Source organism: Pseudorca crassidens, chromosome 13 (assembly GCF_039906515.1).
Source record: "Pseudorca crassidens isolate mPseCra1 chromosome 13, mPseCra1.hap1, whole genome shotgun sequence".
Taxonomy (NCBI): domain Eukaryota; kingdom Metazoa; phylum Chordata; class Mammalia; order Artiodactyla; family Delphinidae; genus Pseudorca; species Pseudorca crassidens.
The window spans coordinates 14,858,174-14,881,445 of NC_090308.1; the positions used below are offsets into that span (position 1 = coordinate 14,858,174).

Sequence of the window (23,272 nt, forward strand, 5' to 3'; positions counted from 1 at the left end):
CTTTATTTGTCGGGGGGGTGGTGGGTGGTGTGTGTGGGGAAAGTAAGGCAAGAGGAGAGTGAGGGAAAGGAGAGAGGAGGAGTGAATGATTTTGCAGGAAATATGCCCAACGCTGAGCTTCCGACAGACCTTCTGTGTGATCTCACAGGACGGGAAGCTCTTGACAACACGACTGCTTAGCCATCTCATTTAAAGGCAGCTTGGGGGGACTTCCTTGGTGGCGCAGTGTTGAAGAATCCACCTGCCAATGCAGGGGACACGGGTTCGAGCCCTGGTCCGGGGAGAGATCCCACATGCCGCGGAGCAGCTAAGCTGGTGCACCACAACTACTGAGCCTGTGCTCTAGAGCTCGCGAGCCACAACTACTGAGCCCACACGCCACAACTACGGAAGCCTGCATGCCGAGCGCCCGTGCTCTGCAACAAGAGAAGCCACCCAATGAGAAGACTGCACACTGCAACCAAGAGTAGCTCCCTCTCTGCAACTAGAGAAAGCCCTTGCACAGCAATGAAGACCCAGCGCAGCCATAAATAAATAAATAAATTTATTTAAAAAAATAAAGGCAGCTTGAGGAGTGAGTGTGTGTACCTGGCCATGAATCTCTGGAAAATGTGAGGAGTAGTGCACTGGGTTGAAACCTACAAGGTCTGAGTTAGTTCATGCCTAACCGAGTGGACCGAGTTTGTAACTATGCATCCCTGAGTAGGGTCGGTGTGCCAGGAGGGAAACATCTCCCCACTGAGCTGCAGAATAACTTCACCACTGACCTGAATCAGATGCAGCGGAAACAAAACATTCAGTACATACTTTTACAGGAGAGGGAGGAGAACGGAAAACAAAGTGAGCTTAACTGAAATGTGAGAAAGAAAACGGCAATGACTTGGCTGGGTGGGGCCCCAGCTTGCGCTTTCACTGGCCCCCGTTCCCCGCAGACCAGTAACTCTCCACCCAGCATTCGCTGTGGATGACATCACTGATTTCCCAAACACGCTCCAGCAGTTTCCTGCTTTCCAGAGTCAAGCTAAGCGAGGTTGTCAGTGGGGCACCTGTGTAGAGATGTGGCCAGGTCAGGTCAGAGTGGAAATGGAGGCCACACCAGGGCCCGTTTGCTCGTTCAATGAGCTGTTTGTTTTACTGATGATTTTTTAGTCCCCTTTCCCTGGACAGATTTCCGTGCTCTGATGGGGCCAGCCCAGACCAATCATGGCATGTACATATATTCAGTGCCCAGGATCACACGGTCTGTTCCAGAAAGAGCACAGGGGCCAAAGTGAAGGGTGTAGGAAGGGACAGGGGAACTGCCCAGTGAGAGTCACTGCTCCAGACGGACTGGGAGCTCTGACGCACTGCATCTTACAGCCCCCAGCCTAGATGCTTCTCTCTCCCCATTGGTCTGTGAGGCCAAAGCCCTAGGATTCTCTCCACAGTTTCAAGTAGCCGCTGTGTCCCCCAGAAAGGCTCTAACTGGCACCGAACAGCACGTAAACGCTGTAGGAAGTCTTAATCCCTTCAGGGTAAACTGCAGGATGGCTTAAGCCCAAGATTCCAGCTCATATTCTTGTCCTTAATAACCATTAGGTCCTAATTTTGTGTCCTAAGTTTGTCAATAGAGAAGACTTCATATTCAAGAGGACTTCTAAGTTCCTCTAAGGAGCTAATCTCATTGCCTCGATGTGATATCAAAGGAAAATAGTCCGAGACACCAAAAACTGCCTTCAAATGGACTTCTGCTAGGAATTCACGCTTGGTCAGACACCTCTCCAAGCCAGCTGTTCTGACAACACGTCACCGTGTGAGGAAGCCCCGCACGAAAACAAATTAACATGGAAGAAACGATCTTGCATTTCCTTAGCAGAGTTTGGGGCCAGCAAACATCTGACAAGACTCGACAAACCATACTCAGGAGTGCACTTCTTAGAGGAACATTCCAGCTCTTTTGTCCATTCTTTGGTGTCCCAATTTTCAGGTGTTAAAACACTACAAGAAAGCCAGGAAGGGCAAGATGATTCTACCAGCCTAATGCCGCCTGCCATACGTGTACTCTGACTCCCTTGCAACTAACTGGCCCTGGCTAAACGTTTCCCCAAGTACTTTCAGTTTACCATTTCTCTATTTATTGTATTTTCATGTTATGAAAGTGACATATCCTTGATGCAGTCATTTGAAATAAGCAGAAAAGAAAAGAAGCTGTTCGTAATATCACAGCCCCCTGTCAACATTTTGGTGTCTTTTTAGTCTTTTCTATATGGAATGTAATTTATTTCCCAATAATATAATTTTATAAACTTTGCTTACATATTACTGTTTTTATGTCACAAAATTTATGTCAAATGATTAAACAGCCCTGATAAATTATAAAAACCTAAAGACAATATCAAAGCAATGGGACCACCAGACAAAGACCACCTACTAAACTGGGGAAGGGGTGGGGAATGAGATTGTTTTGGAGAAGTTTTATAAGTTATGAGATTTATTGAGCACTCGAAACCATAAGCTTTGAAAGAATTTTTGGAAACTTAACAGGGTAATCTGTAGACTATAGGGCTGGAAAATCTTAAAAACAGTCTGCTCTTTTCTCCCCACATCAAAGATCTGGATTTGCTAAACTATTTCTTACAAGGAGAGGTACTAAGTGGTGGTGCATTGGTCAAGGATTTTATACTCTTTTGTAGCTTTCAATAATATGATGGAAAGAATATACAAGAATAAGGTCATTAAAGAGAGGCAAGGATACACACGGAGCTTAGTAGGAACGAAGATATTTTAGGAAGGAAAAATGAGATAGAAAACACTGCCAGTGCACGTAAGGATGGGGCAAAGGTCTTAGATGGCCCTAGCTGAGGAATCCATGTACGACTGGGTGTTTCTATAAAAACAGCACCAGGAAGTGAAATGTACTGGTAAAGTGTCTACACCAACAGGAGGTCACAAATTGGTGATCAACTCCAATTAAAGCAGTAACTAAATAAAACATGATGAAATCATTCAGTGGTAGAAAACTTTGGCCTCTAAGTAAGGATGGAAGGTAACGTAAATATTTAGAAAACTAAATCTGGAGGGGAAAAAACCAAACTCTCCAGCACTTCACCGTGCGATCTGCCAAAGTCAGCAGAGCTGGAGATGTTCATTGTTTGAGGAGGGGCATGCCTGTGTTGAGATCCTCCACTTTCAGACCTACTAGGCAGCCAGGAGGACGGGCGTCCCCTGAGGACACCCCAGAAGGGATTTCTCCTCTGCTGTAAAGCCCACGGTGTTCTGCACGTGTATGACTTTACTGGCCAGCATCTGCCGTAAGGCCCCTCGGGAGAGGACTGGAGCTCGTTCACCTTCATGTGGTTTACAGCACCTCCCACCCGACAGGTATAAATGAATGCGTGAATGAATGAACGAGCTATGCAGAAAAACGGAGGGGCTTTCTGATTTTGAGGTCTCAGTTTGGGCTTTTTTCCTGGAGGGGAGAGACGGATGTGTGCTTCAGAGGCACTCGAATAAGCCCGTGTTGAGTCAGGGTGATTCATCAGGCTAGAATTTTCCCACCTGCAGGAGCCAGTCCCCCCCAGCGTCCCCATCCCCCTTTGCCTCAGTCATCTCAGCAGGAAATTACTACACTGGGTCTCCCACACGTATGATGAATCTTAGAAGCATTCTCACAGACTGTGGCAGGGCCCCGGACGGGGTCAAGTAAAAGTAAATACCAGCCCTTATTAGGCGATCCTGGCCTCCTGCGTTGCGTTTGCCCCGGACACCAGCGGCTTCCTGCTCTGTCACAGAAAGCAGACCGCAGGTCACCGCCTCCACGTGATGCTTCCTGACCTCCAGGAACTGCTTCCTTCCTCGCTCCTCACGTGATTGTTTTGGAGGATTTTACCGCGGGGCCCTGCCGCTTACAGCTCCACCTGGGGGTGGAGGCTCGGGACCTCCTCAGGGAACCCAGGCAGCCGGAGGCCACCCCTCGAGGACTGCTCACACCTTCATTTTCTAACTACCAGCCCGGCGTCCAGGAGGAGCAGAGGGGCGGAGGGATGGACTAGTGGTCATGCACACACACACAAGCTGTGGCTGATGGAACCCTGGCTTTCCAGAACTGGTCTTACAAGGCTGTGGATGTGAGGCTATTAGTTGAGGTGGGAGGAGACTCACAAGCATCTATTTGCTTAGTGACCGCACAGATTTAAAATTATGATTGGTATTTAATGACTCTTAAATGCTCAGATACTCAGAAGGTATCATTTATTGACTCACAATTTTTTATACCAAACCATTGTCTTTGTTAATTCCCTTCTATCTACCTTTACTAGCTGCCTGAAGTGGAGAAAGCTGCTTTACTGGGGGCTCCCCACGGCATGGAGCACAGGGCCATGTGCACGTCCCCTGAATGAATGAATTTGTTGGGAGAACTACTGTAGGATTTCAAATCTGTGCAGGACAAGACAGGGCAGATTAGGAACTCAGCTAATTCCCTCCTCAGTTGTGTCCACTGTTCCATGCTCTTTGGGACCCTCGTGGCCGCTTATCCCTGGTCCCTCTGGAAGGGTACTACCGGCTGTGCTCTGCTAAGCAAAGGCCTTCATGGACTGAAGACCAGATCTTTGGCCCTGAGGAGCTGCCGTCAGGGAGGCCATTCTAAGGAATATAAAGCAAGCTCTCCTCGTGTTTTTGTTAACTGAGATAAGATTAAATTATGCTCAATAAATTTTACCCTTTAAAAACGTGTAGGTCTATGAGTTTTGACACACATATACAGTCATGGATCCACCACCACAATTAAAATATAGAGCAGGCGTCCCCAACCCCCAGGCCATGGAACGGTATCAGTCCGCGGCCCGTTAGGAACCCGGCTGCACAGCAGGAGGTGAGCGGCAAGGGAGCGAGCGAAGCTTCATCTGCTGCTCCCCATTGCTCCCCACTGCTCGCACTATGGCCTGAAACGTCCCCCCTCTCCCATCCGTGGAAAAACTGTCTTCCATGAAATTGGTGTCTGGTGCCAAAAAGGTTGGGGACCGCTGATATAGAGTATTTCCATCACCCACAAAAGGTCGCTGGTGCCCCTCTGCAATCTGTCCCCTCTCCCCGTCTGCCCCCTGAACCACTGACCTGAATTTTTTTTTACCTTCAGTTGCACCTTTTCTAAAATTACCATTCAGAACCTGTTTTATTTGAACCCTTCTCTCTCTTCCAGCACCGTCGCTATGCCTCCCTCAATGGGAAACTCCACCGCCAGCTCCTGCGGTTACTCTCTGGTCTCCCCGTGCCGCCTACGATGGTTCTGCCCAGACCCTCGAGGGCTCCTGTTACCCCGTTGGCTCCGGAAACATGGCAGTTTTCCTAGTACCATCCTTTACCGCTTATTTCTCTCGTGCATATCCTTGCTTCTCCCCTGTGTCCACCCTCATGTATATTCTTAAAGCTCTCAGGGCCTTCTTCCTGCCTGTTCCTTTCTTCTGAGTGCTGTGTCTGTATTTCTCATGGCTTCACAGACCATTTTATAGATCCTATAAGCCCTTTCAGCTCTCTACGTCCTGGCCAGACGCATTTCTGCCTCTGCCCATCTGTCTTCTTGACTGTGCTCCTTCCGCGACGGACAGCATCGCCGTCTACACTCAGGCTAGAAGTGTCCTTTGCCCCGAGCCCCACTTGCAGGTGGCTACCTTCAAAATATACCTCGAGGGTTTCCCTGGTGGCGCAGTGGTTGAGAGTCCGCCTGCCGATGCAGGGGATATGGGTTCGTGCCCCTGTCCGGAAAGATCCCACATGCCGCGGAGCGGCTGGGCCCGTGAGCCATGGCCACTGAGCCTGCGCGTCCGGAGCCTGTGTTCCGCGAAGGGAGGGGCCACAGTGGCTGAGCATGCGCGTCCGGAGCACCGCGGCGGGAGGGGCCACAGCAGTGAGAGGCCCGCGTACCGCAAAATAAATAAATAAATAAATAAATAAAAATATACCTCGAATTCGTCTCTACTCCCCATATTTACTTCTACAGCTGCCATGCCAACCTTGATTACCTCTGGCCTCAGCCGATGTCTCCCTGGGTCTGGTTCTCTTTCCTCTAAACATTCTCCACTTTGCTACCAGAGCTGTTTTTCTAAAATATAAATCAGACATTTTTCTTTTCCAGTGGTGAGGACCCTGGGCTTTCACTTCTGAGGGCGCAGGTTCGATCCCTGGTGGGGGAACTAGGATCCCGCAAGCCACGTGGCGTGGCCAAAAAAAAAAAAAAAAAAAGAGAATAAAAACCAGGCATGAAACCCACCTTACTGTAACTCTCCAGTGTGCATGGGATAAAACCCAAGGTCTTTAAGATGGCAGCTGAGATCCTTAACAGTTTGGCCTGGTGTTGCTACCCTAATCCCATTTCTCAGCCTCTCAACCCCTGTCCAGCTCCAGCCACACTGGACCACGCTGGGAAGGGTACCATGTATTTCTGTGCCTTTGAGTCAAAATTCACCGTTTCCCCAGTTCAGAGGTTGATTCTCTTTTTCTTCCACACACCCCCTGCCCCCAACCTGGTAAGAAATAGCTACTGCCTCCCCGGTGCCCTGAGAGTATTTCAAATGCCAACACCAACCCCACACGTACTGGATGCCTCTGTGCTGTTCAGCCCATGGCTCCTCTTAGTATATCCTCACAGCTACTCCTCTTAGTATCTCTGTGCATCACAGGCATTAAGAATTCAAAAAACGCTTATTGAAAACACTTTGCCCAATATCAGACGAAACGTGTAAACATGAAGGCAAGCAACTCTGTACTCATTATGCACTTTTTACCCATCCACTGCCTAAACAACAGAGCCACATGGCTTATTTTAAAAATTGCTATGTTTCCTGTTTGGACTTGATCAGCTTGTAACAACAATGACAGCAACAGAGATGATCAAGATTTTTTGTGCTGAATCTAATCCAGGGGCGTCCCATAAAGAGAACATAAACCAAGGGAAACCACCATATCTCTGTGTGGCTATAATGAAGCATTTTATGTATTAAGCCTATCATCGTGGATTTTAAGTGCTTTGATAAGCTTTCACTTCCGTGCTATCTCCCCTCCGTCCAAAGAGAAGCTTTGAAATAACAATAACCATCCCATAGCAACAATGTCCCGTCACAACAAGGTCAAAAACGAGAACTCATGTGATTTGCTCATTTTCTTAGGCAGAGCTCCCCCCTTAATGTGCTGACAAAGAGGTGAAGGCTGAAAGACTGATCTCCCCAGCCCTGGGGTGGGGGGCTGGTCCTGTCTCTTGGACATGGTGGTGGCCTCCATCTATCCCACCGCAGTGAAGTCTTATCGTTCTCAGGGCAGTGATGTGAACATCCGGAAGCCCTACACTAAGCCACCCCACCACTTCAACAGCAGACTGGCTCCTCCCAAATTATTCTCTTCCATGTTCTATGAGGGGGGAATCGACTTTATGACTCAAGGGATCCTGAAGACAGGGCAGATTAGGAACTGCCGATGCAGGGGACACGGGTTTGTGCCCCGGTCCGGGAGGATCCCACATGCCGCGGAGCGGCTGGGCCCGTGAGCCATGGCCGCTGAGCCTGCGCGTTGGAGCCTGTGCTCCGCAACGGGAGAGGCCACAGCAGTGAGAGGCCCGCGTACCGCAAGAAAAAAAAAAAAAAGATAAAGAAAAGAAAAATTCAAACCCTGATGGCAGGTGCATTTTTCACCGTGGAAGAGAGTATTTAGGAAAAGAGCAAATACTATGAATTACTTCCCAATACCCAATCTGTAAGGCATTCCCAGAGCATAAGGATTTCAGGCATCATGACAACACAGACTGGGGAAGGTTTCTGGAGAATGTTACACACTCACCGTTCCAACCAATGGGTAAATGAACCCAGCGCCTATGCTGGCCCGTACGTCACTAATGGGTAGAACGAAATCCTTGGGTACGCCTTTCTTGTCAGGTTGGTGAGACAGGGAAAGGTGGGTCTTAGCCATGCAGATGGGCAAATTTCCAAAACCCTGTAAGAAAGGAAAGGAAACGTGTTCCTTGAGCATAAACGCTCATCTCCTCTACTTGTCTGACCCGCACTCCACAGAATCCCCACGACTCAGATCCACACATACAACAGTGCTTGTTACTGCCTGTTCATTGAACAAGAAGATGGGACAAAAACTCATCTGCACGAGATCATCACCTGGCAAGTTGAGGGTGTCGATTACTTACTTTGGATAATTCTTGTTACAGAAAGGCAGCATTATGTGTGTCTTTGAAGAAAAGGTGGTTCTTTGCAGGCAAGCAAATAACTGCAGGCAGCAGCAGCAGCTGTAGAAACCACTTTCTAAGGATATTAATATCCGGCACTCAGAAAGGTAATCTGGAGAAAGGCTTTGTGACAAGGCTTTTTAGTCCCGTTGTTCGCTCATTCTTAGAAGCTGTCAGGAAGCAAAGAGCCTCTTTGTGTTGTTTTATGAATCATGGCTATTTGATCTGCGATTACATTATATGAACTAAGATGAGGTCACTATTTAAGCCTCTTATTTTTAAGGACCAAAGGCGATGCCTGACCCAGAGTTCCAAAGGTGAAAGGGGAGGCAGTCACATGTGGGGTCTCACAAAAAGGACAGTGTCCTCGCTGCCTGGTCCCGATTAAGGGTACACAGTGCCTCCTCAGAGACTTTGCTAATTAACTGCAACCACATACCTGACGCATAACTTTTAAGGAACATTCCCTCGGTGGACAGACAGAGATAAAAGGAATGCAATCTTCAGAGGTAACCCACACAGAATTTCTTATGATTCAACCTAGAACTATTTGGAAGATTTCAGAGTACTATCAACGGGGGGTGGGGGTGGGGTGTTCCCTTTACTCTTAGATACGGATCAGAAATCTGCTGGGTGGCGATCACAATTGCCCTACAGAAATGGTGCCCAGAATTGTGGGTTTCAGAGATCGATCAAATATTGACATAATTTTTATGAACTGATATGGGTTTGCCAATTTAAAAGTTTGCCAGTAAGAATATATTTTTTAAGAACCCAATATGCTATATACCATCACCGTATTACTTCACAAAAGAAAGAAGATTTGAAGCCTGAGAAAACATCAGGAAGGACCTAATATTCGAATCAATGATAGTCCTTAAATAGCATTATTAAAAACTTATTAAAAAAAACACCTCATGACAATGACCTTATTTTACTCATTTCATTGCACATGAGTGAAAATTCCACTGCAGAACAATGCCAGTGTGTACAGCAATGTTTGAGGATCATTTATGAAAAAGCACAAGCCAAGAGCATTCTAAGCTCTTGGAAAATCCTAAGAAGAAATGAATTGCCGACTATCTTACCAAACCTGGGAGAATACCCTGGCTAGTGCTGGTAGCACAGGACAAAATATTAAATATGCTTTAAAAATAGAATTTAGGAGTTGGGGGATTAAAAAAAATAGATCAGTGATACTCATCATGAAGCTCTTTTGCCAGCAAGCTCTTGAAGAGCTCTGACTTCTATCTGATCACAGCAAACTGGAGGGGGTGCTTGAGGCACATGGCCCCTTTGGTTAAGGTGGCCGAACGTGCCGCCGTGGAGCCTATTCGACATAACCATTACAGGACTAGACTCTCGCTGCTGAATCTTGGCCATGTGCACGGCAGAAGGTGATGGAGCCTTCAGCCACTGTGGACAATCTCACCACCAAGCCGATGAAGCACCTGTATAAGAAAGAATACCAAGCACCCCCGACTCTATGTGCTGCCGTCCTCTTTGACTGACCTGGCACCACGCTACCGTTTTTAAGACAGTAAGAGGAAGCACTACAGATTAGTTAACTCTTGACTCCACTGCTGCACATCCAGGAACAGTTTCAATGTTTCTGGCTGACTAGCAGGGGCTGAAGATCTCACACACACAGATAAACAGGGACACTACCTGTATTAGACAAATTTATAACCAGAAAAGTCAATGATGTATGTACTCTCACCATAATTACAGTTAACGTCCTACCCAAGGACATTCATTCAATTTTTGTAGACCACAGAGTAGATTAAGCCAAGTTCAGCTGGTGGGACGTACACCAGCTCTCAAGTCAAGGTGAATAATTTCAAAAGCCTAAGCTGGATTTTCCCCCCGAAATGCACAACGTTTACCTGTTCCGTGTAACGATCTATTTTGGATTGTGCCTCCGGAGAGAGTTCAATATCTTCGGCTCCATAGACAGCCTGGGCGATGGTTCTTATCTTTTCCACAATTGGAAGCTGGGAAAACACAAATGACAACAAAATCGTTAACTTCAAGCTGGTTAAAGAATTAAGGGAGAGCTTAGTGAGATTTTCTGTAATTGCTTAAAATTCACTACCAGATTCCCTCCTCATCAACTGTAGTATTTGAAGCAAACACTTTTCTCTTCTATCATCCTTAATGTCCTGAAATTTTCAGATCAGAGATCAACTAGCAAGTAAGAAGCCTTAGATGTTCAACCTGTTCAGAGGCTGCTTATCTAGTTAAATCATTCTTATCCACTGCATCCTTTAACGAAGTTTATACTATGCTTTTTAGTGATCTTTTAAGCCAGAACGTAAGTCTCCTAACTAAATAGTGCTGGTGTTTAAGTGGGTCTCAACTTGGGTTATATGACAGAAATGTAGCAGTTCTAAAGGACACATTTTTTTTTTTTTTTTGGTGAGCAGGAATGGGTTGAGATTTTAATATAAATGCTAATGTGATCAAACACTTTATTGGAAAACCAGAGGTTGAACCTAGTGTCACTTTAGCAAATTATGAGACAACAAGGAGAATGGGACAAATCTGAGAAGACTAGATATGGGCAAATAAGTGTGTGGGGAGGAGATGGAAAAATCTTCCACAGTGTTGGATGCAACGCTTGGATATAGGTTGCTAGTGAAACACTAAAAGTGGCCTCTTCAGAAACAAGGATGGTTCATTAGGAAAGGGATGTGCCATGGATAAAGTGATTCTTAGTTCAAGCAAAGCATTTGACAAAATTGTTCCTAATTTCACTGGGGGTAGAAAACACATAGATGTAATGAAGATGGTTGGTGGATGTACTGTTCAGTGAAGGGCTGCTGGACCAAGTGCTGACAGAATGGACGTCAGCCAAGGGGCAGAAGCCTCTCATGGCCCACCTCAAGGACTTTGCTGGGCAGTGGCAAATTTGCATGAATTACTGCTGATATACACCTAACAGGAGAAAATAAAAGCTAGCTCTGCTCTGCCAATCGATAGTACCCCAAATTACTTTAAAATGTATTTTTTATTACTACAGTTTTTATTACTGTAGAGTTGCTCTGTGGTCTGGAACTGAAATATTGGATGTTTCAACAAATAAAAAAGAAATGAAGGTGCAAGTCATTATGATCTTTCGCTGAAGGACATAAAAGAGGATCTGAATCAACGGAGAGAAATACTTTGTTCATGGGTGAGGAGATGCAATACTGAATAGAGGTCGGTCTCTCAAACTTAATCTATTAGTTCAATCCAATTCCAATAAAAATCCCAAGAGCACTTAGGTTACTTGGCCAACCAATTTTAAAATTCCTAATGAAGAGTAATGGCAAAAATAGGTAAGATAACTTCAAAAATAAATAAAACCAAAAGAACAAAGATAAGGGACCTGCCATACCAGGTATCAATCATACTACAAAACTATGCTGATTAATTCCATGTGGTATCAGCACAGGACGAGATGATTAATCAAGGGAAGATAACAAAGAACATAGAAGGACACCTCAGCAGGTGTGGGATAGTATATAGTAGACATGGCACAAAACAGGGAAAGGACTGACTATTCAACTGACTTTTGGCTGGAGAAATAAAATTAAATTCCTGCCTCACACCAGGCCCCTAAATAAGTCCAATATGGAACAAAGGCAAAATCTTCAAAATCAAAACTCTACATATTGGGGGAAAAAATTGGGGAACTCTTTATTATCCTGAGGTACGGAAGGATTTCTTAAACAAGGTAACAACAGACTCCGCCTTAAAGGAAATGATTTATAGACCTGACATCAAAACTTAAAGTTCCTTGTATTAAAAAAAAAAAAAAGAGGGACTTCCCTGGTGGCGCAGTGGTTCAGAATCCGCCTGCCAATGCAGGGGGCACGGGTTCGAGCCCTGGTCCGGGAGGATCCCACATGCTGCGGAGCAGCTGAGCCCGTGCGCCACAACTGCTGAGCCTGCGCTCTAGAGCCCACGAGCCACAAGTAGAGAAAGCCTGCACACAGCAACGAAGACCCAACACAGCCACATATAAATAAAATAAATAAATTTATATAAAAAAAAAGACATCAGAAATAAGGATAAAGCATAAGGAACAGTCTGGGAGAAGATGCTTGCAAATATTTAAAAGATTAGTTACTAGAATGCATAAAACTCCCACAAATTCAGAAAAAGACAAACAAATATTTAATACTAGGCAAAAGAATGACTAATAACAATATGAAAAAATGCCCAATCTCATTAGTGATCAAGGAAAGGCAAATTAAAATGATGAAAAACCAATTTACATCCGTGAGATCAGCAAGACTGAAAGTATGAGAATTTCAAGCATGGGTGAGGATGTGGGGAAGACGACCCTTCAAAGTGCTCTTGGTTGAAATGTTAAAGGTCTCGCCTACCACGACAGCTTCCTAACTGGTTTCTTCACTTCTAACACCCCCCTCCACTCTACTGCAAGTCTAACCTTCTTAAAATGTACGTAAGTAAGAAAAACTCAAGATCACCTCTGCTAAAACTCCCTGAGCGCCCTAAGATCTATCTCAAAGGCCAGCATCTCCAGGAAGCCTGTACTGACCGTCCTCCCTCACACGTGGGCGTTCTCTTCTTTGCCATCCGATAGCCCTGTGATGCTCTGACCTGGGTGTTACGTGGCACCAGAGGTTCAGCAGGGCCTGGCAATGAGTGGCTGCTAGCAAAGCCCATGCCCTGCTGGGATGCACTGATGGACCTCGGATGGTAACAGTGCCAGGATCAAACTCTGATGCTGAAATCTACCGGGTGGCAAGGGGCCTTTTGTAAACTATGTCATAAGAGAAATCAGAGAAGAACCTCCACTTCAGGACTTCCCTGGTGGTGCAGTGGTTAAGAATCCGCCTGCCAATGCAGGGGACACCAGTTCAATCCCTGGTCCGGGAAGATCCCACATGCTGTGGAGCAAGTAAGCCTGTGTGCTACAACTACTGAGCCTGTGAGCCACAACTACTGAGCCCGTGCTCTAGAGCACACAAGCCGAAACTACTGAGCCCGTGTGCCACAACTACTGAAGCCCGCGTGCCTAGAGCCCGTGCTCCGCAACAAGAGAAGCCACCGCAATGAGAAGCCTGCGCACCGCAAGGAAGAGTAGCTCCCGCTCGCCACAACTGGAGAAAGCCTGCGCGCAGCAACGAAGACCCAACGCAACCAAAAATAAATAAATAAAGTTGATTCTTTTAAAAAAAAAAAAAAAAAAAGAAGACTCTCCACCTCTAGAAGGGACAACTCTAGAAAGAAATGATCGTTATTTTCCAGGAAGGCAGAAGGTGAAGCAAGGACAGAAATCAGAAGGAAATGTTTAAGGAAAAGCTATAATAACAGAGCTGTTTTACTCTGGCAGAGTTCAGGGTAAGCCGAGTATGGCTCCCGGGTTGTTGCAGAATTACCGCACGAGTGCAAAGTTGAGTCTGGGCTAGAGAAAACCTTGAGTGTAACTTCTAATGTAAAAGATTCCATGTTCGTTAGCTGAAGAATTGAGAATAGCCTATAAACTCTTTGAGGCCAAGGACCACCTCTTGTTCACGTAGAGGTGGGATACAGTACAGCCCCTGGACTACAAGAGTAGGCTCTCAATATACAGTTGAATAAATGGAATAAATATTTTCTGACCTTCCTGTTGACAAAGCAAGGATTCCATGTGATGTGACAGTTACGCTTTTTCAGGGGAAGGCAGCTCACAGAATATGGTGTCATCCAAGCAGTGTGATAGGTCCCATGCAACCTGGTTCATCTGGGCTCCTCCAGCCCTCCAGAACAGCTCAGGTGGGGGGTTCGTGGGCTGCTGTGGGACAGGAGAGCTAAGGAAGAACGCAGCCCCTTAGATTTGGCTGAATCATGCAATCTCATTCCTAGTGGGAGAGGTGAATATGCTGCTGTACTCACTTCACTGCAAGCACTGAAGCCACGCAGTGTGTTACAAATGTCACGCTGCACATACCTTACGTAATATTATTATGATGGCGCGAGGGCAAGAGGGCTAACTAAACACTTACGTTTTCCCTGGAAGTGAAACGAAACAACAAGACAGATTAGTACTACTCATGACACATTTAATGAACAGAATGCACTATTTACTGAGCTCTAGATTGATCTGAAAAGGAAAAGTGAGCGTGACTTTTCTATAATATAATAATTGAAAAAAACTCACACGTGAACAAGGTAACAGCAAATGGATGACAATGAAGGAATTCGTGTGAGTGGGTATTTAACTGACTTATTTTTAGTTTTTAAACACGAAATTTTTTTCAAGGAATACATATATTTAGTTTTAAATTGTGGTAAAACACACATAACAGAAGATTTACCATCTTTATCATGTTCAAGTGTACAGTTCTGTACTGTTAAGCACATTCCTGTTGCTGTGATGCTAATCTTCAGAACCCTTCACTCTGCAGAACTAAAACTGTACACACGAAACACTAACTCCCCATTCTGTCCTCCCCTCAGCCCCTTGCTACCACCTTCCTACTTTCTGTCTCTATGGATCTGTCTACTCGGGGTACCTTGTATAAGTGGAATCATACAGTATGTATCTTTTTGCATCCGGCTTATTTTATTTAGCATGAACCTCCAGGTTCAACCATGATGTAGCACGTTACAAATTTCTTTCCTTTTAAAGGCTGAATAATATTTCACTGTATGGACATACCACACTAAAAAAAAATCCATTCATCCACTGATGGACACGGGTTGTTTCCACCTTTTTGCTCCTGTGAATAAGGCTGCTATGCTAAAAGTGGGGGGGGCGGGAACGGACAAATATTTCTCTTCTAGACTTCAATTCTTTGGGGCGTAAGGAAATACACATTTTTATCAACAACTAAACTGCCTTCCTGTCTAATGTTTTCTTTTTTAAAATAAATTTATTTATTTTATTTGTATTTATTTTTGGCTGCCTTGGGTCTTTGTTGCTGCACGCGGGCTTTCTCTAGTTGAGGCGAGTGGGGGCTACTCTTCGTTGCGGCATGCGGGCTTCTCATTGCGGTGGCTTCTCATTGCAGAGCACGGGCTCTAGGTGCGCGGCCTTCAGTAGTTGTGGCTCGCGGGCTCAGGAGTTGTGGCTCGTGGGCTCTAGAGCGCAGGCTCAGTAGTTGTGGCGCACGGGCTTAGTTGCTCCGCGGCATGTGGGATCTTCCCGGACCAGGGCTCAAACCCGTGTCCCCTGCACTGGCAGGCAGGTTCTTAACCACTGCGCCACCAGGGAAGCCCCCTGTCTAATGTTTATTTGAAAGTGCTGCGGAAATTTCAAGCAGGTGCCAGGCTGAGTTTGTGAACTGTGTAGTTGTGGTCTTATTTCCTATGGGAAAACTGCAACCACACATGACAGGATGACTCAAACAGAAGGCAGAGCAGGGGAGCAGGGGCTGGTGGTGTGAGTGAGTCCCAGTCAGGCGACTTGTTTCCCCTCCTTAAGACCCTGGAGCATCCCAGCAGCCACCATGACCAGCTCCCGGTATCCTGCACTTCCCATGCCCCAGCCTCAGCCTCGCCAGCCCCAGAAAAGATGACACTCCCTCGCCGGCCTCGACACGCACAAAGCTATCCAAAGTGAGCCTACGAGAGGGACCATCACCACCTGGTGTGTGTCTCACAGCCCCACACTGGATAAATAATATGCTTCAGCTCATGGAGCTAGAAACCCCAAGACCAAAACTCTCTTGGGACTCCTGCTACAATTATTCTCTTTCACCTATGTGTACAAGTAAATAAAGAAAAAGAACATCTCAGTTAACACAACTTTTGGGTTTAATATAAAAACTGAAACCTGCCCTGATAAGGCAGCTCCACTGTATACCTTGTTTATATTGTGACAGCCGGAAAGGAACCTCCTGCTGTTTCTCTGCTCGATTTTGGGGAGCAGTGTAATCTTTAAAGAAAAAAGCCAAATTCATGTCCAGTAATCTTGATCTGAACTTGACATTCACTTGTGCTGCTCGTTTTAAGTGGTAGTTTTTATAAAACAAATAAAATGGTAAAATAAATTATGAATGGGTATGCATTAATCATCCCTGGCTTTGCTCCAACTTCCTAAATATTTACAAATTTATCCATTTGCCACCTCTTTCCTCTTTACACCCCTGATGTCTAGGATAGTAACTTCCAATCAGTAGGCCCTCCACAAACAACTGCTGAATGAACAACCATCTGTGGCAAGTACTTTCAAGATGTCATGGTGTACAAAGAATTTCGGAGATTTTGTGTACAAAGAATGTCTGATGGGGTGGGGACAATGACACAGTAAAGTGTGACGGAATGGAGTGTGTGAGAAAGCCTCCGCCTCTACGTTACTACTAAAGTTGGAAGATCACAGATTGCAGGGGGCGGCACGGAAGTCAGCATAAATTGGTAAGACCTAAAAGGGAACTTGAATGGTGCTTGAAGGATGTGAAAGATCTTAATAAGCAATAAAAGGAAAGATTATTTCACACGAGGAGAACGGCGCATATCAAGGTGTGAATGGCAGCAAAGACAAGGCTTTTTCTGGAAAGAGGGACTACTCTATGTGGACTATGCTCAACATATACAAGCTACTTCACAAAGCCTGGTGTCTATACTAGGATCTTTGATCATTTTGCAACTAACATTATGTTAAATCTCCATCTTCACCAAGAATAGAATTCTGAACATATTCATTAATTTCCTCCCAAACCTCTTAAACGTATAAAAATAACTGAAATACTTTAGAAGAGAGCTTTCCGATGGAAACTTTTTGTGATGATGGAAATGTTCTACAACCATGCTTTCCAGGCTAGTAGCCACCAGCCTCATGTGGCTAGTAAGTAGTTGAAATGGGACGAGTGTAACCGAGGAAATGAGCTGTTAATTTTAGTTAATTTAAATGTCAATAGCTTTCTATGACCAGTGGCTACTGAACTGGGCAGCAGTTCTTTCTAGCTCTAGAAAAGACCCCTGAATGCCGGGTCGTATTGTCTACGGTCTTTTGCTTAGAGTATGCCCACCCAGAATCCTGGCTGAGTGACACCAGGAAGGTAGGCTGGAGGATGTAGGGGTCTTCACTCTTTACCACATTCCTTATGTAGATGTGGTGACCCAGGCTCATAGAAGCTACGTTACTCAAAGTTAGATAGCATATCCTTCTTGAAAAGACCACTGGACTCATTACACATGCACCCAATGTTCATTGCCGCACTATTGACAATAGGCAAGACATGGAAGCAACCTAAGTGTCCATCAACAGTTGAATGGATAAAGAAGATGTGGTACATATATAAAATGGAATACCACTCAGCCATGAAAAAGAATGCAATAATGCCATTTGCAGCAACATGGATGGACCTGGAGATTATCATACTAAGTGAAGTAATTCAGACAGAAAAAGACAAATATATCATTTATATGTGGAATATAAAAATATGATATAAATGAACTCATTTACAAAACAGAAATAGAATCACAGACAAAGAAGACAAATTTACAGTTACCAAAAGGGATAAATTAGGAGTTTGGGATTAACATATATACACTACTATATATAAAATAGACAAACAACAAGGTACTACTGTATAGCACAGGGAACTATATCCAATATCTAGTAATAACCTATAATGGAAGAGTCTGAAAAGAATATATATATTCTTTTCTGAAAAGAGTGTGTGTGTGTGTATATATATATATATATAAAACTGAGTCACTTTGCTGTACACCAGAAACTAACCCAACATTGTAAATCAATTATACTTCAATTAAAAAAAATGAAGCTGACAGAATTGAGGAAAATAAAGAAGTATGAAGGCTTTATAATATAGTGGCATCTCATCTTACTTAGATGTCAGGTTCTAAAGCCAGCAGCCCTGAAGGTCTCTTAGAAGACCCATGAAAACATGACACAGTACTCTATTATCAATATTCCACTATCTCTTAAGCACATAACTGTTGAAGTGTTGAAACACACTGCTGTTTCCTCAGCCATTACACTGAATGGAAACTACATTGTTCTTTTGTTTTACCGAAGCCTAGATTGGAATTCACATAAGTTGAGTGTTCCTATGCTGTGATGTTGGCTTGAAGTACTTCAATGCTCATGAAATATTTAAGGAGAGGAATCAATTAGTAAATTTATAAGTCGAATAAAAATCTCTGGACATACAGTAATTATTTCAATTTGTATTTTGTATTTAAAATGAAGCATGAATTTTCAGTGATCTACAAGTGCAGTTTGGTAAATGGCCTTTCCTGTACCTCAAATCAAAGTATGTAATGCGAAACCAGCTTCCACCAGGAGCAAGGGCTTCACTACAACATACCCTGGTGTCATGGGAGCAGCTCTGCGTTGTGAGTGAGAACAACAGACCCTTGTGTCTTTGACACAAAGCATGTCGCTGGCTGGAAACCAGCACATCTGAGCTACCCAAGGTGTACGTGCTGACTGCCATGAGCCAGCTCCCGGAGTGGCTCGTCCCACTGGCTTGTTGGTCCTGAGCAACAGGTCAACCCAGAAGAATCCCAGAAGAATCTCGCTCTCCTGAGACAACCAGGACACATGTTGGAGATAGCTGGGGTCTGAGAAAGGAAAGAGGGCTCATCGCCAGAAAGTCTGCATTTGTCCGTGTGAAGTGATGATACGGAATTCACATTCAAATCACAAGGGTGACCTTGTATACTCGTTTTTGTTTGTTTTTTGCCTTCAGTTTGATTTACTTCGGGTCACAGGAATTTTCTTTCTCCAGTTTCCTGTAGTTGGACATCTTGAGGACTATATTTCTAGGACCAAATATGCAAAGGGATCAACATAGTGTCTAACAGAGCAATCTTGAGTGATATACAGAGGTTTGTGTTTAAAATTTGCTCATTGAATATGAATTCATTTGAATTTTGTTTCATCTAGTGGGAAAATTTTAGATTTTTACTCCTAGTTGAGGATTTTTTCCTCACTATTGTTCTCTTTTTCGATTATTAATTTTATTTAAACAATTTTTAAAAATTTTATTTTTAAAAATAAAGTGCTTATTTTATTTATTTATTTTTATTATTATTATTATTATTTTTTTTGCAGTACGTGGGCCTCTCACTGCTATGGCCTCTCCCGTTGCGGAGCACAGGCTCCGGACACGCAGGCTCAGCAGCCATGGCTCACAGGCCCAGCCGCTCCGCGGCATGTGGGATCTTCCCAGACCAGGGCATGAACCCGCATCCCCTGCATCGGCAGGTGGACTCAACCACTGCGCCACCAGGGAAGCCCTTGTTTTGTTTTTTAATTCTTATTTTATATTAGAGTATAGTTGATTTACAATGTTGTGCTAGTTTCAGGTGTACAGCAAAGGGATTCAGTTACACATATACATGTATCTGTTCTTTTTCAAATTCTTTTCCCATTTAGGTTATTACAAATATTGAGCAGAGTTCCCTGTGCTGTATACTCTTTTTTTTTTTCCCTTCGGTACGCAGGCCTCTCACTGTTGTGGCCTCTCCCGTTGCGGAGCACAGGCTCCGGACGCGCAGGCTCAGCGGCCATGGCTCACGGGCCCAGCCGCTCCGCAGCATGTGGGATCTTCCCGGACCGGGGCACGAACCCGTGTCCCCTGCATCGGCAGGCGGACTCTCAACCACTGCGCCACCAGGGAAGCCCTGTGCTGTATACTCTTAAACAGAACATTACAGCAACGCCAAAAGAAAGCAATATACAGGAATAGGTGATTTTAATGATCTCACCCAAAGGAGGGGGAAGGGCTGGTAGTGGCCTGAGCACTTGCTTGGCCTAATGATATGCATGTATGACACACCTGTTGTTCCTCCTGGCATGAAGTTACGTGCAAACCTCAGTGTGTTGTGAGACTAATATGAATGAACACGAGGTGCAGCCTGGCCTCTGTTTTCCTGGGCAGGAGTCATACCTCCCTCATTCATCTACTGGAGCAGGGCTGTCAAAGAAAAATCTTCTGGTCTAAGATTGAAAGTCTCACTCAAGGGCGGAGTAAACTACTTTCATGAAAGGAAAAATAAATCATTTTCGGAAATAAAATGATTGCTAAGACAAATCCCTAACCTCTCAGATCCTGGGGTGAGTGGAAGCCTGTGCTGTTTTGAGTGATTTCCTCCCCCAGTCCTAAGGTTGTCGTTTGTTTTCCTTTTCAAGTGGTCTTTAATACACCTGTGATAATATTTAAATAATGTTGCTTGCTTTTCAGGCTGAGAAAATGGATGCTTTCCCTACTGAGTCTTCTCGTGTCATCTGAATTTAAGTCAGAAAGACCAAGGGATGGATGGAACGATGGCAGAAGGTGACTAGGTAACACGTGGTGGGACATTGACAGTTCATTTTACATCCCTGTCTTTCTTGCTTGGCCCATAATTTTGGATGAAATGCATTTCTAGAAACTTTTGCCACAGTGACATTCCATTTTTTGTTAGAAGAAAGCATTTAAATGAAATCAAAGGAATCCTTGTGACATGTACAATTGAAATAGATATAGACCACTGTTCCTTTCTCATCAGGTGCTATTTCTAGCTTCAAGGAGACAAAGCTGTGGGATGCTTTGCCAGTATCACAAAGGGCTGAATAGGATGCATTGAGAAAGTTGGGTTGGATCTAACAGTAGGTTCAGATCTGAAGAGACCTGTCAAACACAGATGGGTGAGGCAGCGGTAGGGGTGGGCCAAGGAGGTGAGTGATACACTGCTGGCCAAAGGAGTCTGGACAAAGAACCTAGAGGCCAGTGTTGGAAACAATCTAGTTTTGATAGTGATCTGAGATGTGTTTGCAGAAGGATGTGGTATTGAGGCAGTGTGGGAATTTGGAGCTGAATCATGAAAAGGAGGCAAGAGGAGAAGAGGCTGATGAGGGAAGGGCTAGAAGCAGTTCGGGATGGATGACCAGAGCTCAACCAGAAATAAGACAGCAGAACATGAGAGCACAGGGAAGAGACACGGATTCTGAATGAGATACTTAACTGACTGGAAAAATAAGGGACAGCTTCCTACAAAACATGCCAAACATTCAATTGCACAAAAGGAGGAAAGGAGAGGGCTCAAGAAAGGACTGGTGGGAACAGGCAGACCAAGCGCAGGTCTGAGGACAAGCAGGAAAGAGCCAGAGGAGGTCAAAGGCCTTGAGAAGGAGACAACAGTACAGGGATAAGGGCATAAAAAGAAAGGTCATCATCTCTGGTGGGGCTAATGGCAGACTCTGGGAGGGCTCACGCCAAGGAGTACTTCCCAGAACTTCTGCTGCCTGTGTCCCTGTCCTCACGGTGAGCCACAGCCACCCCCAGCCTCTGCAGGACACCGTCCAACACTAGCAGAATGCTGAGTTTTATATACATAGAATCACATCACCAGCAAGAGGGCAGACAGCAGAAGCAAGAACTACAGTCCTGCAGCCTGTGGAACAAAAACCACATTCACAGAAACATAGACAAGATGATAAGGCAGAGGGCTATGTACCAGATGAAGGAACAAGATAAAACCCCAGAAAAACAACTAAGTGCAGTGGAGAGAGGCAACCTTCCGGAAAAAGAATTCAGAATAATGGTAGTGAAGATGATCCAGGAACTCAGAAAAACAATGGAGGCAAAGATCGAGAAGATGCAAGAAATGTTTAACAAAGACCTAGAATTAAAGAACAAACGAACAGAGATGAACAATACAATAACTGAAATGAAGACTACACTAGAAGGAATCACTAGCAGAATAACTGAGGCAGAAGGACGGATAAGTGACCTGGAAGACAGAATGGTGGAATTCACAGCTGTGGAACAGAATAAAAAAAAAGAATGAAAAGAAATGAAGACAGCCTAAGAGACCTCTGGGACAACATTAAATGCAACAACATTCGCATTATAGGGGTCCCAGAAGGAGAAGAGAGAGACAAAGGACCCGAGAAAATATTTGAAGAGATTATAGTCGAAAACTTCCCTAACGTGGGAAAGGAAATAGCCACTCAAGTCCAGGAAGTGCAGAGAGTCCCATACAGGATAAACCCAAGGAGAAACACACCGAGACACATAGTGATCAAACTGGCAAAAATTAAAGACAAAGAAAAATTATTGAAAGCAGCAAGGGAAAAATGACAACGTACAAGGGAACTCTCATAAAGGTAATAGCTAATTTCTCAGCAGAAACTCTACAAGCCAGAAGGTAGTGGCATGATATACTTAAAGTGATGAAAGGGAAGAACCTACAACCAAGATTACTCTACCCGGCAAGGATCTCAGTCAGATTTGATGGAGCAATCAATAGCTTTACAGACAAGCAAAAGCTAAGAGAATTGAGCACCACCAAACCAGCTCTACAACAAAAGCTAAACGAACTACTCTAAGTGGGCAACACAAGAGAAGAAAAGGATCTACAAAAACAAACCCAAAACAATTAAGAAAATGGTCATAGGAACATACATATCGATAATTACCTTAAATGTGAATGGATTAAATGCACCAACTAAAAGACACAGGCTTGCTGAATGGATATAAAAACAAGACCCATATATATGCTGTCTGCAAGAGACCCACTTCAGACCTAGGGACACATACAGACTGAAAGTGAGGGGATGGAAAAAGATATTCCATGCAAATGGAAATCAAAACAAAGCTGGAGTGGCAATACTCTTATCACATAAAATAGACTTTAAAATAAAGAATGTTACAAGAGACAAGGAAGGACACTACATAATGATCAAGGGATCAATCCAAGAAGAAGAAATAACAATTATAAATATATATGCACCTAACACAGGAGCACCTCAATACATAACGCAACTGCTAACAGCTATAAAAGAGGAACTTGACAGTAACACAATAATAGTGGGGGACGTTAACACCTCACGTACACCAATGGACAGATCATCCAAAATGAAAATAAATAAGGAAACAGAAGCTTTAAATGACACAACAGAGCATATAGATTTAATTGATATTTATAGGACATTCCATCCAAAAACAGCAAATTACACTTTCTTCTCAAGTGCGCACGGAACATTCTCCAGGATAGAGTACATCTTGGGTCACAAATCAAGCCTCAGTAAATTTAAGAAAATTGAAATCATATCAAGCATCTTTTCTGAACACAACGCTATGAGATTAGAAATGAATTACAGGGGAAAAAGCTTAA

The 23,272-nt window shown here is 44.4% G+C and overlaps 1 protein-coding gene across 6 annotated transcripts in view; it reads right to left on the reverse strand.

Annotated features, from left to right (window-relative positions):
• MTHFD1L (methylenetetrahydrofolate dehydrogenase (NADP+ dependent) 1 like) overlaps window positions 1–23,272 on the reverse strand; it is a 196,601-nt gene that overhangs the window by 41,413 nt on the left and 131,916 nt on the right. For all 6 annotated transcript variants that reach the window (XM_067701770.1, XM_067701764.1, XM_067701766.1 and 3 more), the window contains exons 25-26: window positions 10,090–10,197; window positions 7,807–7,959 (exon numbers count right to left, since the gene is read on the reverse strand). In XM_067701770.1, the coding sequence (XP_067557871.1) occupies window positions 7,807–7,959; window positions 10,090–10,197 (261 nt within the window). The remainder of the gene's footprint in view (window positions 1–7,806; window positions 7,960–10,089; window positions 10,198–23,272) is intronic.